General features: G+C 40.2%; 1 protein-coding gene across 3 annotated transcripts in view; it reads right to left on the reverse strand.

Moving 5' to 3' along the window:
• The window catches only part of Armh3 (armadillo like helical domain containing 3), a 176,170-nt gene that overhangs the window by 141,815 nt on the left and 14,646 nt on the right, over window positions 1–19,709 (reverse strand). For all 3 annotated transcript variants that reach the window (XM_055591672.1, XM_055591670.1, XM_055591671.1), the window contains exons 2-8: window positions 14,440–14,552; window positions 9,337–9,393; window positions 9,088–9,234; window positions 6,928–7,035; window positions 2,082–2,174; window positions 1,253–1,327; window positions 1,069–1,155 (exon numbers count right to left, since the gene is read on the reverse strand). In XM_055591672.1, the coding sequence (XP_055447647.1) occupies window positions 1,069–1,155; window positions 1,253–1,327; window positions 2,082–2,174; window positions 6,928–7,035; window positions 9,088–9,234; window positions 9,337–9,393; window positions 14,440–14,541 (669 nt within the window). In that variant the 5' untranslated portion in view covers window positions 14,542–14,552. The remainder of the gene's footprint in view (window positions 1–1,068; window positions 1,156–1,252; window positions 1,328–2,081; window positions 2,175–6,927; window positions 7,036–9,087; window positions 9,235–9,336; window positions 9,394–14,439; window positions 14,553–19,709) is intronic.

The raw sequence follows: 19,709 nt of genomic DNA on the forward strand, positions 1-19,709 counted from the left end.
GATAGATAGATAGATAGATAGATAGATAGATAGATAGATAGATAGATAGATGCATGCATGCATGCTAGGGAAATGGCTTAATAATTAAAAGCCTCTTAAGAGGACACAGGTTCAGTTCTCAGCACCATGTCATGCCTGACAACTCAACCAAAACTACCAGGTAACTCCAGGTCTCAGCTTGTTAGGAACAGTGAGTACAAGCTTAAGCAACCATACCTAGATCAGTACTGAGGATCTTTTAAAAAGTAAATGGCCAGTCCCTCTACCACAAATTCTGAATCAGTGTGAGATAACCAGAGGAAATCCAAACCCCCCCCTTTTTTTTTTAATTTTTAAAAAGTTCCTAGGGAGCTGGGCATGACAGCAATTGCTTTAATCCTAATACACAGGAGAGACAGGAAGGTCTATATGAGTTCCAAGATAGCCAGGGATATGTAGTAAGACTGTCTCAAAAACAAAAAACAAACAAAATTTCCTAGGTTAAAGCCAGACATGGTGGTACATAATGCCAACACTCAGGGGGTAGAGACAGAAGGGTCAGAAGTCAAGTCATCCTTGCTACAAAGTAAATGAGGCCAGTCTGAGCTACTTGAGACCCTAATCTCAAAACAAAGGGCAGGTGGGGGGGGGGAAGCGGGGAAGAGATAGAGATAGAGAGATGGCTCAGCAGTTAGGAACACTGACTGCTCTTCCAGAAGATGTGGATTCAATGCCAGCAGCCAGGTGGCAGCTCACAGCTATCTACAACTCTAGCTCAAAGGGCTCTGATGCCCTCTTCTGGCCTTCATGAGCACCAGGCACATACATAGTGCAGACATACATGCAGGCAAAATACTAGCACACATAAAATAAAAATAAAACTTTTCTTTTTTTTAATTTTTATTTTTTATATTAATTACAGTTTATTTACTTTGTATCCCAGCTGTAGCCCCCTCCCTAAAACTTTTCTTAAGAGAAGAAAAATACTGTTTACCAAGAACCTGTCTCCTGCATTAAACAATCTTTTAGAAATGGCTGTGTCCAGCAAAATTATGGAAAAAAGCAACTGTACAGTAGGGGCCCACCTACCTCATATTTTCTGTAGTTTACCAGCAAAGCCAAGAGGACAACAGCATCATAACCATGCTCTCTACGACTTGGGGGATGGGACAATATCTGTAACAAGAGGCAGTGTATAACTCCTAAGTGTTAAGTCCTGGTTCCTGGGAAGGTAGAACATTTTAAGTGCAAAATCATCAGGAAGTTGACCTACCTGTAAAATTGCTTCAAATATACTGTTGATCATTACGTACTCCAGGATAGTGTTCTGACTGATGTTGTCTGTAACCTGAATGCAATGAAAGCTGTTTATGGCCTGCAAGGCACCCATTATCCCATGTGTATCTCCTACCCTAGCATCTCAGTGAAACAGAAATGTTAAAGCAAAGAGCAGGCAAAGATATCCCAAGAATCAGAACACCATAAATCATTTTCAACCAATGAAAAGAAAAAAAAAAAAAATCAGACAATCCAAAAGATGGTAGTTCTCCTAGAATAGACCTTCTAACATGATATGAATCAACTAGGGAGATGGCTCAGCAGGTTAAGGTACTTGCCACCAAGCCTGATAACCTGAGTTCCATCCCAGGATCCATATTGTGGAAGAAAGAACTAACTCCTGAAAGTTGTGGTCAACATGACTATATGTATGTATGTGTGGGAAAGGGACACACAAAAGTAATTATTAAAAATTTTAAGAAAAATAAAGTAAAATATATATATGATAATAAAGTGATAAATATCATACAGATATCTATATAGATATATATTATATATAAATATATGTGTATAGATATAAATATATATTATATATAAGTATATGTATCTATATAGATAATATACCTAAAATGCCAGCAGATGTACCAAAGATTAATTCAGAAAAAGCAAAACTCCATACAACTAACTTTCTTCTATACATTCAGACAAAAGGGAATGATAAACCACAATAGAGAATTTCTCTTTTACCTTTGGGAGGAAATATTCACCTAGACTTGATTCTGCTGTAATTAATACCTCTGACAAACATATAGGTAGTCACTTACGGTCACTAAGCAAAGAAGAAGTTTCAGACATAAACTCTTCAAGCTTTCAGAACCTTCCGCACAAAGTAATGAATCCAAACTCTCCATCAAGTTCTGGGAAAAAGAACCATGAAGCATTAGCACATCAAGTAACACATCTACATCCCTTCTTCACCCCCTGCATGTTATGTTACGCAGGATCAAGTGAATTGTAGGGAATCAGCCATAACATTTCCCTAGTCTAGGCCTTGCAAAATCAAAGAAAAACTTCAAAGTCTAGCTACTTGGGGGAAGTGTTACGCACAACTGCAGAGAACAATAAAGAATTCAAAAGAATTCACTCTTGTACTGCATGAATGCTTAAAGCTTTATACACACATAAACTTTAAGTTCAGAACAATGAAGTAATTTTAAAAAGAGAAACTTAATGGTTTAATAAATGGTTACATAAAATTCATTACTTGTTAATGAAAGTGCAACATGCAGGCACACTGAACAAGTGACAGACACAATTATCAATTCACTATTGAGCATCAATGGCCATCTGAGCAATCCAACAAAGCTAGCTGGGTTTATTAGGATCAACTATGGTTGACAATGTGATGGGAATTTGATGCTTGCACTAAAAAAATATCTTTTAGACATAAGCTAATCAAAAGATAAAAACCTTCATACTATGATAGAGAAAGGAAGAAAAAATATTCTACATTAAATAAGAGAAAAGAATTCAAGGCTAGAGAAATAGCTCAGTGATTAAGTGCACTTGCTCTTATAGAAAACCTGGGTTTTTTGGTTCCCAGCACCCACATGGTGGATGCTAGATCTAACTCCAGTTCCAGGATGCAGCACCCTCTTCTGGCCCTGAGAGCAACTGGTATGTATGTGCATGGTGTGCATACGTGCATGCAGGCAACAAAAAAAACCCTCATACATATAAAAGAAATAAATACATCTTTTTTTAAAAGCACATAACTAAGGATTCAGTATGTTCAAATTTCAAAATGAAGATTCAAAGTAAGAATTTTTAGCCAGGTGTGGTGGCACATGCCTTTGATCCCAGCACTCAGGGAAGCAGAGGCAGCCAGGTCACTGTGAGTTCAAGGCCAGCATGGTCTACAAAGTGAGTCCAAGACAGCCAAGGCTACACAAAGAAACCCTGTCTCAAAAGGAAAAAAAGAAAAAAGATGTTTAATATGAATGTGGTAATATACTCCTTTAATCACAGCACTGTGAGGCACAGGCAGAAGGAGCTCTGTCTAAAATACATATGGACTTAGTGAGTTTTAGGACAACCAAGACTACAAAATATGAAGACCCTGTCTCAAAAGAAATGAAAAGAAGATGCTTCAGTTAAACTGAGCATCTGAGTATCTGCCCTTTGCTTTCGGGGTAAGACCTGGAAACCTACTTTCAACAGACTTTAAAGGGAAAGACAAAAGAAAGCAGCTTCAAGTCTGACCTACACACATTCCACATGGCATGCCTATGCACACACACAAATAAATAAATGTAACAAAGGAGTTTTTTTATTAAAAAAAGTAATAACAAGATACCTAATATTGACCCCTAGCCTCAAGACACACACAAGCACACACTAGAAAAATACAGGCTTAGCACAGCGGTACACACCTGTAATCCCGGCACTAGGTAGGCAAAACAGGAAGATCCTGTGAACCAGCTAATCTAGCCAAACTGACAAGCTTCAAGGCTCAGTGAAAAGCCTTGTCTCAAAAAAATAAGGGGGAATTCAATAGAACACACTCAATGTTGATCTTTGGCCTCTACATGCACCCCGACCCAAACACATACACATATATGTCCCTCCCCCTCTCTGTCTCTCTGTCTCTCTGTCTCTCTCTCTCTCACACACACACACACACACACACACACTTTTTTGAGGAGGAAAGGGACACCAGATAGACTGTAGACTGCTCATCGTACTTAAGGAGGGGCTGGAAGAGTGCTTGTTGACAGAATGCTTGTCTGGCTTTTACAAGGCCCTGGGTTCAATCCTAAATATAAATCCAGCATATGTCTATAATCCCAGCACTCAGGATGATCATAATTTTTCTTTGGGGGGCAATTAAAACTGTTTTTTTTTTAATTAATGGTGGTGATATTTATTCAATTTATGAATCAATTATACAATATATGAATCATTAAAGTGTTAACAAATAAAAATAGATAATAAATAAATAATAAATAATAGTGTCTTGGTGTTAAAGCCTTATCTATCATGCACCATGCATGAAACATTAGGTTCAATCCCCAATGTGGGATGGACGCAGGGAAGAGAAGGAGAAGCAGAATTAAAAAAAAAAAGTTTCAAACAGTAGATATAAAAATTCAAGCCTGCCAGGTGTGGTGGCACATGCCTTTAATCACAGCACTTCGGAGGCAGAGGCAGGGGGATCTGTGAGTTCAAGGCCAGCCTGATCTACAGAGCAAGTTCCAGGATAAACAGGGCTACACAGAGAAACCCTGTCTGAAAAAAAAAAAAAAAATTCAAGCCAGGTGGTTGTGGCACACACCTTTAATCCCAGCACATGGGAGGCAGAAACAGATAGATCTCTGTGAACTAAAGGCCAGCCTAGTCAACATCTGTTTCTAAAAACAAACAAACAAAAATCAAAGGGCATAGGGCTAAAGAAATGGCTCAGCAGTTAGCAGCACTGGCTGCTCTTACAGAGGACCCAGGTTGGGACTCCAGAACTCACATGATGGTTAACAAACATCCCTAACTCCAGATCCACTTTCTCTGACTTCCAAGGACATCAATCATACACACAGGCAGGCAAAACACTCACACATAGCATAATGAATAAATCTAATTTTAAAAAATCCAAAGGATAACAAATAAAGAAAGGCAGTAACAATCCCCAAGACTCACATGGTGGAAGAAGAGAACCAACTTCTGAACTATTCCATATACGTACAAGTGTGCAAATAAATAAATAAATTAATTAATTAATTCAATTCAAAGAGTTGAAAAGATGGCTCAGCAGTTAAGAACATTGGCTGCTCTTCCAAAGGTTCACAGTTCAATTCCCAGCAAGAACATGGTGGCTCACAACCATCTACAATAGGATCTGATGCCCTCTTCTGTCATGTAAACATACATGCAAACAGAGCAAGCACTCATATACATTAAATAAATAAATAAATAAATAAATAAATAAATAAATGATATTTCTTTTTTATGTTTTAATTCAAGCCAAGCATGGTGACATGTGACAATAGCCCTTGCCTACTCAAGAGGCTGAAGCAGAAGAATTATTTGAACCCACAGGTTCAAGAGCAGCCTAGGCAACATAACCAGACCTATCTCAAAAAGAAAAACTGGTGTAGGCATGGTGCTGTACACCTGTAATCCCAACAGCTGGACGATGGAAAGAAAAAAATCAAGACTTTAATATTCTGTTTTCTCAAGCGGCAAGAAAGGGAACAAAGTCTGAAACATGGCAGATGACAAAGGTCAACAGCAAACTGCTAACACCAAGAGAAGCGCTGGGGTCTCCTCAGGCTCAGCCTGAGTGAACAAACTGATGTGAATAAGAGGAATGGTCAAGAACTTCAGTGCAGACTGTATACTTGTGACAAACATTTAATATGACACTTGGAAACGTAGAGGAAGCTGGCCTACTATAGAAACTGAGGAAAAAATACAGAAATCAGAAAACAGTATGCTCCAATGTTCTTTGCCCAGACAGCGTCTTCTCAGTTGTCCCATTAAGAGTTGGCTGAAACAACTTATTCTGTGTAGAAAATTGGAGACTTTGTATAATTGTCTCTTCAAATGTACAAGACATTCAAAGAAAGACGCTTACATCCATTTTTATAGGTGATAAGTGACCTGCGGAAGGTCAGCAAGATGGCTCAGCAGGTAAAGTTGCTTGCCATGAGGGCCTAATGAGCTGAGTCAGACTCTGACCTGCACGTGTGCACCATGGTGTGTGTGTGCTCACAAACACTATATATGCATGAACACAATGATTTTTTCCAGTGGCTACAAGATTACCCATCTGTAAGTTACTCACAACTTCTTAAGCTCAGTGGCACTTCTACTTTTTTCATTCCTCTAGTAAGCAATTCTCAGACACTTTTTCAAGAGTTGTGCAGTTGTCCCTGATTACGTTTCTTTAAATTAAACTTCACCTTTCTTCTTTTAACTTGAGAGAGCCTGAAAACATGGCTTTGTGTTTAAAAACATTTACTGCTTTTGCAGAGAATCCATGATCGGTTCCCAACACCCACCATTAGACACGAAACAATTCATAACTCCGATTCCAAAGACTCCAATACCTCTTAGGCACCAAGCATGCATAAGGTACACTGACTCACACACAGGCAAAACACTCACACACATAAAATAAATAAACCTAAAAAAATAGAAAAAAATTATTTTTAGAAAAGTTCCATTGTCTGTAAAGTAAGTCTGAAGCCAGCTTCAGCTACATAAGACCCTGCATCAAATATCCAAAAGAAAACAAGAATTCTGGGCAGCAGAGAACTTGCCTTCCAAGCAGAATACCATGGACTCATTACCAGCACCATGAAATAGCTGATCTTATAACTTTTCATAGTTTATCTGAGCTCACAAATATCATATAAAGCTGGGCATGATGGTTCACACCTTTAAACCCAGCTCGCAGGAGGCAGAGGCAGAGGTAGGTTGGCTTCTTGAGTTTGAACCAGGCTGGTCTACATAGTAAGTTCAGGAACAGCCAGGGCTTTGTAAAGACCCTACCTCAAAAAAAGAAAACCGAAAAATCTGAATATAAATCTTGTAGGACGTCTTCCTGCAGGTTGTGTTCACAAACAGCTGTCAAAGAGCTCTTCACAGCCACATGCACATCTTATGCCTCACCTTCATGCACAGCTCCGCTTTGTCGAAGCCCATGAGCATGTTGATAATGTCAAATCCAGATGTAGATTTATTCTTCTGGTGGACGCCACGAATAAGTGCACACAAGGTCTGCAGAAATGAAACAAAGAATTCTTTCTATACAGAAAGTCTCAAAAATAGGAGTACACTGACTATATAGCCTCTTAATGCAACTACATCTTGACAAATCTGAGTTTAAAAACAGCCTAAGTGTTAACATATGAGAAATCCAAAAATTAAGAAACAGCAGCATAGCCAGGCATGGTGGTGCACCCTGTAATCCAAGCACTCAGGGAGGCAGAGGCAGGCTGATTTGTGTGGTTTGAGGTCAGCCTGGTCTACAAAGTGAATCCAGGATGGCCAAGGTTACACAGAGAAGCCCTGTCTTGAAAATAATAATAACAATAAGTAAACAGCAGCACACCTGTAATCCCAGTACTGGGGAAATGGAGGCAGAAGAATCAGAAATTCAAGGTGAAGGTCAGAGAGGTAGCCCAGAAGGTAAAGGTACTTGCTACCGAATCTGACAAAAGAACCAACTCCTACAAGTTGTTCTCTGACCCTACAGGTGCCCATGTATGAATGAACACACACACACATGTGCTGAGACTTTTAGTGTCTTTAAAAGCGCAGTTCTATTATGTAAACTTGTTTTGTTTTAACATGTGCGAGATATGCGGCTGCCTGAGACTGTCCACAGCAGCAGACTATGCCTTGAGCATGCTCTGGCAGTGGTGTGATTCTGCCAGCTGAAGATAGTTTAATTCTGAGGACTCTAGTGAGGGCATAAAAAGACCAGAGCCCCATGAGAGGGAGTATGGCTCTTCCTCCTCCTGCTGCTGCTGGTTTGTCAAGTGGTCATGAGAAAAGAGACAAGAAGAAGAAATTGGAGATATCCTGAGGAGGTGAAGATTGGACTTACCCCAAGGAACTCAACGCCCCTAATCAGCAAAAATAATATAAAAATATCTCAACGGCCCCTCTTCCCCATCAGCCTTCTATATCTCCTAACTGGTGTTGGGGTGTTGAAAGGGACTGGGGTAAAGTGAAAGGTATAAGAACCCAAATAAAATAGATTAAAAAAAAAAAAAAAAGGCCAGCACAGACACACAGGCACGAGGATTGATGGGGCTTTCTGGTCACCTGCTTAGCTAAAAAATGGTGAGTTCTAGGTCCAGTGATCCTGACTCCAGGGGATAGAGCAGACAGTAATAAAGATATACCACTTCCACCTCTGGAGAAGAAAAAAAAAAAGTGAGGAGCTGGGAAAGTGCTTGTCCTAAAGCCTGCTGACCTGACCTTAGTCCCTGGAACCAGGTACAAGGGGAAGCAAAGAGGCACTGTCACACAGCTGTTCTCTAGTCTCTACAGGAACACTGCAGCGTGCACACGCCCCACACATTACACACAGTACATACAGGTTTGGTTTTATTTTGTTTTTGTTTGCATTGAGACCAGATCTCACTACAAAGCTGTGGCTGGCCTGGAACTCCTTATGTAGATCAAGCTGACCTCCAACTCACAGAAATGCACCTGCCTCTGCCTCCCCGGTGCTAAGATTAAAAGGTATATACCACCAAACCTGTCTCCACAATAAAAAAAATTTTTTAGAGATTTGTTTTTTAGTTTATGTGTATGGATGCTTTGCCTGCGTGTATGTCTCTAAAACCACTATGTAAGAAGGCCAGAAATGACTGTTGAAGTCTCTGCTGGAGTTAGGTAAATGAACCCAGGTTCTATGCAAGAGCAACAAGTGTTATTAATTGCTAAGCAATCTCTCCAACCTCCCTTAAGTAATTTTTTTAATTAAAAAAAATGAAAATAACAAAGTACAAAGTAATTGGGGAAGATACTCAGGGTCCCCTTCTGTCTGTAACTCTAAGATCTGACACCCTCACACAGACAAACATGCAGGCAAAACACCAATGCACATAAAATAAAAATAAATTAATTTTAAAAATAAAATAAAAATTAATAAAACAGGAAAATGGATAACATGACAGATGTTTTATTTTGTTAAAAATTAAAAAGAAACTCAAACGAAACCTGACACCTAAAGGCAATTCTAGGTTCCTCAGCTTCTAACAGATGAGCTGTAACTCCATCTGTTAAACAGGACTTCCCCAGTCTCCCAGCTTATACCTGCAATGCATTGACAACTCGAATCGGATGCTCTTCTCCTAGAGCCTGGATACAGTGTTGAAATAAACAATTAATATTGTCCTTGATCTTCATTAACTCCTCACCATCCAAAGACTCCAGCTTGCCTTCCAGGTACTCTAAGTTCACCTGCCAGAGAAAAGGAAGGGCTGAGCAGACTTCAAGCACAGCACTTAAGAGCACAAGACAGCCTTACCTAGCAGACAACCCCACCGTGCCACCCACGCTTACCTTCATGAGGAAGAGCTCCTCCCAGAACCGAGGACTACACTTACTGGGGTCCTCCGTCTAAAATCAGAAAATAAACATGTTCAACGTCATTGCCAACTCAAAAAGCATCAAAAATACTGTCAACTTTACTTGTCATATTCAACTTTTAAAATGTTTTCTTATCTTAAACTACAATAATAGAGAAAGAGAACAAAGTTTTCTGTAGGCACTGTGTATGAGTACATATTCTCTACACCATTAAACAACGGCTCAGAAATTAAATACATCTCTCTCTCTCTTTCTCTCTTTTTTTTTCTAGACAGGGTTTCTCTGTGTAGCCCTGGCTGTCCTGGACTCACTCTGTAAACCAGGCTGGCCTCAAACTCAGAGAGAGAAATCCACCTGCCTCTGCCTCCTCGAGTACTGGCATCACAGATATGTGCCACTGTACCTGGCTTTAAATACTTCTCTTTTAGATAAATAAGAACAAAAAGTTAGGCCAGCTAGGTATGAAAGCACACATCTTTAATTCCAGCACTTAGGAGCCAGAGGCAGGTAGATCTCTTGTGAGTTCAAGGTCAGCCTGGTCTACACAGCAAGTTCCAGAACAGCAAGGAATACTGGACAGAAAGATCTTGTCTCAAAAACAAAAAAGAAAAGAAAAACGGGGGTTGCGGGGAGGCTAGAAAGAACATAGGCTATCCTTCCAGATGACCTGGGTTAAATTCCCAGCATCCATATGGCAGCTAAGAAAAGTCTGTAACTTCAGTTCCAGGAAATCCAAACACCCTCTTCTGGCCTCCTCATGTACTGTACACACATAGTACACAGATATACACATAGACAAAATGCACACAAACATAAAGCAAAAACAAATCTTTAAAATAAAAGTACACACATACACACACCCTCCATCACCTCAGCTACATAACAAGGCTAGCCTGCGAGACCCTATCACAAAATAAGAAATAGTCCTAACATGATTCTACTATCTAAAACACACCTATTTTATTTTCTTTGTATAGCCACTTGTACTGACCAGGGCAACTGTATTATTTTTCATGGTAGTACAGGTGTGTAATCTGAGAGCCCAGGATGCTGAGATGGGACTATCATTAAGTCCCAAGCCAGACTAACAAGATCCTATTAAAAAAAAAAAAAAAAAAGCCCAATTCTGTTTCTAAGGATTGCCAATAATTACAATAATTAGCACTGTTTTAACTGAGTTCATTATTTTGAGTGTGGCAAAGCTGAAAGAATAAAACCTCTGAAGTCAGTTACAAGTCAAACTAGACTCTGTTATGAACACGTTACTTCATCTATTAAATCAGAGTACTACGGCCAGCAACATGGCTCAGCAGGTAAAGGCCCTTGCCATGAAGCCTGACAACATGAGTTCGATCCCTCAGAACCACATGATGGGAAGAGAAAACCTCCACCCACCCCATAAAGTAAATAAGTAAATGTATAAAGTTTTTAATTGCTTTTTGGTTTGGTTTTGTTTTCTGAGAAAGGGTTTCTCTATTTAGCCCCAGCTGTCCTGAAACTCACTCTGTAGACCAGGCTGACCTTGAACTCAGAGATCCACCTGCCTCTGCCTCCCAGGTGCTAGCCTTAAAAATTGTTTTTTAATTAAGGTATTATCAGCACCAATAAAGATTTGTCAGGATTAAAATAATTGTGTTTAGGAACATATCTGGAAAAGTACCAGGCATACAACAGAAACTCAATGTATGATCTTTATAGGTGTTATTCTAATTTACATTATTTTATTTTATTTATTTCAACTTATTCACTTTGTATTCCCGCTACAGGCCCCTCCCTTGTCTCCTTCCAGTACCACCCACCCTCCCTCTTCTCCCACTATGCCCTTTCTGTAGTCCCCTGATAAGGGAGGACCTCCTCCCCTTCTATCTGACCCTAGCCTATCGTCTAATTTACATTTGCAGACTGAAATAAATCTACAAATCCAATTCCTAATAATTCTGTAATCACCCCATACAACTAGAGAATGAGATTGTCTATTTATTGTGTCTATCAACAACTTGAGCTAGAATGTAACAATGCATCTTTTTTAAATATCTGAAATTGAAACTATAGAATTCAAGGTACAAAAGGTAATTCATAGGACAGCTATCTTTAAAAAGGGCCTTTAAATTACTTAAGGAAAAGAAAGAAAACTGGGTGCGGGAGCACAAGCCTGTAATCCCAGCACTTGGGGAGGGAGAAGCAGGTGGATCTCTGTGAGTTTCAAGGCCAGCCTGGTCCACAAAGCAAGTCCAGGACAATTAACGCTACCCAGAGAAACCCTGTCTCGAAAAACCAAAAAAAAAAAAAAGAAAAAAGAAAGAAATGCTCTGTAATTAAAACCATTTCATGTTCTTCCAGAGGATCAGGTTTGATTCCAAGCACCAACATCAGGTGGCTCTCAACCACATAACACTAGCTCCAAGGTCTCTTGATTCCCTCTTCTGACCTTTCCGAACACATATACACACCTCTCTCTCTCTCTCTCTCTCTTTTTTTTTCAAGACAAGGTTTCTCTGTGTAGCCTTGGCTCTGCTGGAACTCACTCTGTAGACCACGCTGACCTAGAATCTTAAGAGATCCACCTGCCTCTGCCTCCCAAGTGCTGGGATTAATGGCATGCACCACCACCACCCAGCTCAGAAACCTTTAAAAAAAAACACTGGGCCACTAGGCTAACTCAGCCAATAAAGGTTAATGCCTTGAAAGCCTGATGACTCAAGTTCTATCCCTGGGACTCACACAAAGCTGAAAAGACAGAACCTACTCTACTCCATAGTCTTGTCCTCTGACCTCCACATATACTCCATGGAAATTATGAATAAAAATAATATCTTTCCTAAAGGTATTTGTGGAGCTGAAATGGTATCGAAGAGGTTAATGGCAATTGTTACTCTTTCAGAGGACCAAGGTTTAATTCCCAGCATCATACAGCAGCTCACAACTATCCACAATTCCAGTTACAAGGTATCTGATGCTCTCTAACAACCATGAGCACCAGACACAAATGTGGAAGATATACATATATGTATGCAAAATTCTCATTTACATAAAATAAAATTTTTAAAATATAAAATATATAAAGATAGACAGATTGCAATTGAGATTTTGGTTTCTTTAAAAACTCAGTTATGTTATGTAAATATGTTTTTGTTTTCATCTCAAGTGTGGGCTTCCAGTTTTCGCTTTAGTTTGTCCACAGCTGATAAACTGCCTCCTGTGGGGCGTGGCCTTTGCCAGCTGGTAACAGCCTCATAGTGCTGCACAGAGAGGGTCGTGGTCTAGGACTCTGAGGAATATCAATAGGAGAGCCTGGAGAGAGAAAGTATGGCCTGTGATGAGTAGCACTTTGGAGAGACCAGAGACGGATGGCAGGGTGGCTTAGAGACAGGCATTTCAATGCAGCAGCCTGAGACTGCTTGCTGTGTTTACCATTGACGGAGAATTGCCCCAAAAGAAACCACAGGTTCGAAACAACTGGGAGAAGTAAAGGAGTGTGTGGCCCCTCTCCCCATTAACCTCTCCTACCTAGGGTTGGAAGGTTAGAAGGAAGAGGCTTTAAGGAACCCCAAATAAAAAAGTTTTAAAACAAGTGCAACAATAGATAAAAAGAAATTCCCAGCCGGGCAGTGGTGACACACACCTTTAATCCCAGCACTCTGACAGGCAGAGGCAGGCAGATCTCTATGAGTTGGAGGCTAGCCTGGTCTACAAAGCTGGAATCCAGGACAGCCAAGGCTACACAAAGAAACCTTGTCTCAGAAAAAAAAAAAGAAAGACTAGTAATACCTTTTAATAATCAATACACAATCATAAATCTACTATGAGAGCTAGCTCATATTTAGTCCTTGAGCTCTCCTGCTGGTCTTGAACTTACTATGCAGCAGAGGATAATCTTGAACTTCTGATCCTTCTACTTCAGAAGTAGAAGGAGGCATCTGTATGTATATAATGTGCATACATGTAAGCATATTCACATGTACAGGGGATTACAAGTTTTCTAGCATGTGAGAATGTGCCTGTGAAGGTCAAAGGCAGATGTCAGGTAGGTGTCTTTTCAATCACTCTACTTACTGAGGCAGGGTCTTCAGTCCAGGGATCACTGACTTGGCTAGTCCAGCTGGCAATCTTGCCCAGGAGATGCCCTGTCTCTGTCTGTGAGCACTAGGATAAGAGATGGGCTGTCCTACCCATTCAGATTTTTACATGGGTGCTGGGGATCTGATCTCTGGTCCTCTTAAGTACACAGCAAGCAGTATATTCACTGAGCCATGTCTCTAGGCCTAGTAATATTGTTTCTGATTAAGATTATATGGGAGAGCTGGAGGGCTCAGCAGTTAAGAGTGCTGGCTGATCTTCCAGAGGACCTGGGTTCATTTCCCAGCACCCACATGGCAGCTCGCAACTATCTATAACTTCAGTTCCAGAGGACTCTCATACAAACACACAAGTAAGCAAAGCACCAACGCACATAAAACAATATTAAATAAATTTTATTTAAAAAAGATTATTTGGACTAAAAAAACTCAAGTGTCAAGGTCAGGTGTGGTAGTTCATGCCTATAACTGCAGCAGTCAAGAGGATGTGGCAGGATGATCATTGTAAGTTTGAGGACAACTTGTTCTACATAGTGAGTTCCAAGCCAGCCTGAACTCTTGTCTAAAAACAAAGGGCAAGCCAGATGACTCTAAGTAAAAGAACCAAGCCTAATGACTCAAGTTCAGTCCTCAGAACCTAAACAGTGGAAGGACAGATTCCACACATGCATCATGGCTTGTGTTTTCCTGCATTCTTGCTCAAGCACATACATGTATACACACCAGAGTGAAAAACAGATAAACACAAACGTTAAATTTTTTTAAAGAAACAAAGAGCAGGGCGTTGTGGTGCATGCCTGTAATCACAGCACTCAGGGAAGCAGAGGCAGGTGATCTCTATGAGTTTGAGGCCAGCCTACTCTACAAAGTGAGTCCAGGACAGCCAAGGCTACACAGAGAAATCCTGTCTAGAAAAACCAAAAAGAAAAAAGAAAAACAACAACAACAAAAGCAAAGAGTATAACGTAGTTGTGCAATATAACAGGACCCCAGGCCTTACCATGAATATCTCATCATACATCAGTACCACTTTTTCTTTTAGTGGTTTCTTTGAGGCTGAAGATTTCCGGAGCAGGCCTCCCCGTTTCTCTACTTGTGCCATGGCTAGAGAAGCTGTGGGTTAGGATGAGACACATTTAGAACAGTGAAAGTATAGTATCATAATAGAAAAAAATGTCACGATGCATTTGTTCAAACCTACAGAACATTCAGCACCAAGAATATACCTAATACAAACATGGACCCCAGTGGTAATGATGTTCAAATCAATGCAGATTCACCAACTGTAGCAAATACATAATGGGACAAGCTGTGCACTCGCCGAATCAGAATGTATGGACGGACCACCATCACTTTCCTCTCCATTTTGCTATGAACCAAAAACGCCTCTAAAAACAAGATGCATTTGAAAAACAAAAGCAGGGCATCGGTAGCACACACCTGTAATCTGGAAGGTGGGAGAGAGGCAAAAGGATTAAAGGTTCAAGGTCTCCAGGTCACACTAACTCCCCTTTCTTTCATATGATTCCCTGCACTTTGCCGAAGGTTTGGTTATGAGTCTCAGCATCTGCTTTGATACACTGCTAGGTAGAGTCTTTCAGAGGCCCTCTGTGGTAGGCTCCTGTCCTGTTACTTGTTTTCTCCTACTTCCAATGTCCATCCCATTTGTCATTCTAAGTGAGGACTGATCATCTTACCCCAGGTCCTCTTTCTTGTTTATCTTCTTTAGGTGTACAGATTTTAGTATGTTTATCCTATCTTATAGGTCTAGTATATCAGGACACAGGGATCTTCTATGAGACTGTTTCTCCAATCAAGGACCATGTATGCATATAACCTAGAACTCCTGCTCAGATGTAGCCCATGGTAGCCCAAGGTAGCTCAGTATCCAAGTGGGTACCCTAGTAAGAGGAACAAGGACTATTTCTGACATGAACTCAATGGCTGGCTCTTTGACCTCTCCCCAACCCCTGAGGAAGGAGCAGCCTTGCTAGGCCACAGAGAAGGACACTGAAGCCAGTCCTGAAGATACCTGATAAGCTAGGGTCAGATGGAAGGGGAGGAGGATCTCCCCTATCAGTGGATTTGGAAAGGGGCAGGGAGGAGATGAGAGAGGGAGGGTGGGATTGAGAGGGAATGAAGGAGGGGGCTACGGCTGGGATACAAAGGAAATAACCTGTGGTTAACATTAAAAAAAAAAATTATAAAAAAAAAAAGGTTCAAGGTCAGCCTCACCTACATGAAACCCTGTCTTTAAAAATAGAAGGAAGAAATGGAGGGAGGGAAGGAGGAAAAGCAGGCAGGCAAGGTCAGTGCCAGAATACTTTAGGATAATAAGAATCTACTGAAATATCTCTCAATGGGAATCATTTTAGGAAGAAGAAATGATAAATAACCATTACAGATTTTACACATTAATTACCCCTTCCCCAGACCAAGTAATATCAAGACTTAAAATATTACTTGTCTTATAAAACAATACTTTTTAAATCCTTAAAAATGTGCGTGAGTAAAGCTTTAAGCTGACCTAAAACCAAATAGGAAAGTGTAACTAGCTCCGTCTATAAGTCCGGCCACATATTTGAGGATGAAGGAAGCAAGGGTGCAAAGCGCACACTGCCCACAGACAGATGGCGAAGCTAAATTTCAAATATTGATCGAGCTGAGGACCATTATGGCAGGAAGTGTACTACAGGCTGACATGCTCCATCGATTTCCCCCAAGTAAGCAGGTCCTCATCACTGCAAAGCACTTGGCCTTCACTGCCTCATAAATCACACTGCACTTGACTGTCTTCAGGAATCCCTCTGAAAAGAGACTATAGGCAGAAAACAGCAGTTATCAAGCCAAAAATAAATCTAATTTCAAAATAATAATATACTACTTCAAACTTAACTATATATATTTATAATACTATTGTAGATCAAATTTCAAGCTATTTTTTGGTTCTATGTAAAAGCAGTTCTAGAATCATGCCCAAGTCTCCAAGTCTTACTTCAAGGAACTTTCATTTTTTTTTTCAACTGAGACTTGAAATCCCATGGGTCTCCACTATAGATTTATACACATTCCCTCAGCTCCCTGTCTTATTTTTTATTAGCCAAATTCCCTCTCTCTTACATCCTGAGCTCTGTGTATGAAATCTAAATGGCAAGCAGGAGGATACTAGAGAAAAGCCTGATTTTACTTCTACATAAATCCAAAGACACAGAACTAATTCTGTAAAACGAATTTTGAAAATATGCACTCCCTCTCAAATCAAAACCAAAATTCTACTTAAATAAGGGATACACCCAACAGTACAAAAGATTGTACCTTAGATATCATCTTGCCCTATTACATCGGCCAAAAAGGGGATTCCCACCTCTGACGGTATACGCCAGACACAGGTAACCTCTCCAGGCAGGTATCAAGCACCTTTAGCAGAAGGACTCCATCGTACACTTCTCTTAAAAACAGTTGGTTTGTGGGAAATGCTCAGCGAAGGCGGCTTACCGATTCTGAAGTAAACAGAAAAACTTCTCAAAAGCCATCAGTCTGGTCACACATGGTGGTGCACACTTGTAATACAGTGCAGCCTGGAATAGATCTAGGAAGTTCCAGGCTAGCCTAAACTTCACAGGAAGATTCTGTCCCAAAATCCTGGCCAGATAGGCAAGGGATATGGCTCTGCAAAGGCACTTGCTGCCAAGCCTGATGACCTCCTCAGGGACCCAAACTGTCTTCTGACTCCAGCACATATACCATGTGTCACCTGCACCCACACAAATAAATGAATGTAATAAAAAAAATTACGCTTTGACCAGATGTGACAGCTTGCACCTGTAATCCTCTACCTCAGAGGCTGATGCAGAAGGATTGTTAACAGTTCAAGGCTGGGGCTGGCTCATCAGGTAACCGTGGCTGCTCCTCCAAGTACCCAGGGTTCAATTCCCAGCACCCACAAAGCAGCTCACAACTATCTATTAACTCTGGTTCTAGGGACTATGATGGCATCTTCTGGCCTCTGTAGGCTCCAAGCACACACTCAGTACATAGGCATACATTCAAGCAAAGCGCCCATACACCAAAAAATAAATCTTAAAATTCAAGCTGAGCATGGTGGCACATAGCTTTAATCCCAGCACTTGGGGATGCAGAGGCAGGCAGATCTCTGTGAGTTCAAGTTCAGCCTGGTCTACAAAATGAGTCCAGGACAGCCAAGGCTACACAGAAAGAGACTGTCTCGAAAAAAAAAAAAATTAGAAATGAAAATTCAAAGCCAGCTTGAAGTATAAAATGTGATGCTGTCTCAACAAACAAAATAAAATAAATTCCCAGGCACAGCGATATACGTTCGAAATTACAACACTAGAGAGATAGAGATTGAAAAATCAAGAATTCACGATCACTCTCAGCAACAAAGCAAGCTAAAGGCCAGCTGGGCATACGCAGGTTCTGAGTTTAATAGTACCAACAACAATAAAAAGTCCTAGGCCAGACCTAAAGTTTTAGTTAAGACTTATCTATTATTTTACTAAGCTTTCAAGTTCTATTATAATCTAGAGAAAACTGAGAAGAAAATAAAATCAGAAGACTCAGACAATTTCATTCTATTGATCACGGCTTTGTCTTAAAGCATGAAATATACTTCGTGGTCAAAACAGTCCTGTGTGACTTAAACAGGTTGTCAAGAAGAGGACCTCCTTATCTGGGGAAAATAAACTGGAAATCAAGAGAGCCCTAGCTAAATAAATCATAAGCAATGCAATCCTACTTGCAGTGGCTATAGATCTCATATGTGCTCAGCGTCAACAAGCCGATTGGCTGAACTTCCAGAACCACAAGTTCCCAAGATGTACAAAGCATGTTTACAAACATTTCCCTAGGAGAATCTGTAATTGCATTACAGCTAATCAATGTCCACTCCAAATCTCATAAACTCTCTATTTCAGGATCAATACTTTCTAATAAGCAAAAGGGAACAGAAGAGGATGGGAGAAAATAATAATTCCAATCCAAACTACCAAATTTCCAACGAAATGATTTTCATCATTCTCCTTGCATTTGAAATGAGAAAGAACACAGTCAAAGGTCTCAACCCAGCAGTCTGTCATCATCACAGATAGCTGGATTTGCCACCCAAAATGCCAGAAAAGTAACTTGAAACTGAGAACATAAAACCTCTTCCTACCAGCACTCCCACCCATGGAATTCACAAATAAGGGTTTCTGGGGTGGGAAGCTATAAGAATGTAAAATGCTCATTTTTCTTTGGGCCTCAGAAATTAAAATTAAACTTGAAATAATGTATCTTGGGGCCAGAGAGATGGCTTGGCAGTTAGGAGCACTGGCTGCTCTTCCAGAGGATACTCATTCAATACCCAGCACCCACATGGCAGTTCACAACTGTCTGTAACTCCAGGCTCAAAGGATCCTAGGCCCTCTTCTGGGCTCCTTAGGCACCAGGCTCACACATGGTACATAAAAATACACAAAGGTAAGTCAAACAGAATTTTGAGGGGAGGGGTTCAAGACAGGATTTTTCTTTGTAACAATCCTGGTTGTCCTGGACTTGATTTGTAGACAAGGATGGCCTCCAAACCCGGCGATCCACCTGCCTCTAGCTCCTGAGTGCCAGGATGAAGGCTGGTGCCACCACACCCAGCCGATTGATAGAAAATTTTAAATTGAAAGAAGAAAAAACAAAAAACAGTATCTTGGGGCCAGAGATATGACTTAGTTGGTAGAAGGCATCAGGTTCCAAGTGACCTCAAGGCCAACCCAGACTACAAATAACCCAATTAAAACCCAATCCTACCACCACCATCACAAAAACAAAATTCAGCTGAAGAAAAAAAAAAACCTACTATAACCAATTGTGAAGGAAAGTGTCCTTAAAGACCTCAATAACAGTGGTTACAACAAAAAAGTTAAAGCAAAATCTTTTAAAGTGAGAAACTTTTAAAGTAGAACTGTAGCTTAGTGGCAGAATATTTGCCTTGCCTGGCATGTGTGAGGCCCTGGGTTCAATTCCTAGCACCACAAACAAAGTAAAAGAAGATAGATAGATAGATAGATAGATAGATAGATAGATAGATAGATAGATAGATAGATAAATAGATAGATAGATAGATAAATAAATAAATAAATAAATAAATAAATAAATAAATAAATAGGGAAGAAGGAAACACAATAAAAGTAAATGAATGTACCCATGGTAAAATACATGAACAGCCATTTATTCATTTATTCATTCAACAAATATATAGCAAATATCCTTTACCTATCA

This window comes from Psammomys obesus, unplaced genomic scaffold, assembly GCF_907164565.1.
Source record: "Psammomys obesus unplaced genomic scaffold, mPsaObe1.curated_primary_1811, whole genome shotgun sequence".
Taxonomy (NCBI): domain Eukaryota; kingdom Metazoa; phylum Chordata; class Mammalia; order Rodentia; family Muridae; genus Psammomys; species Psammomys obesus.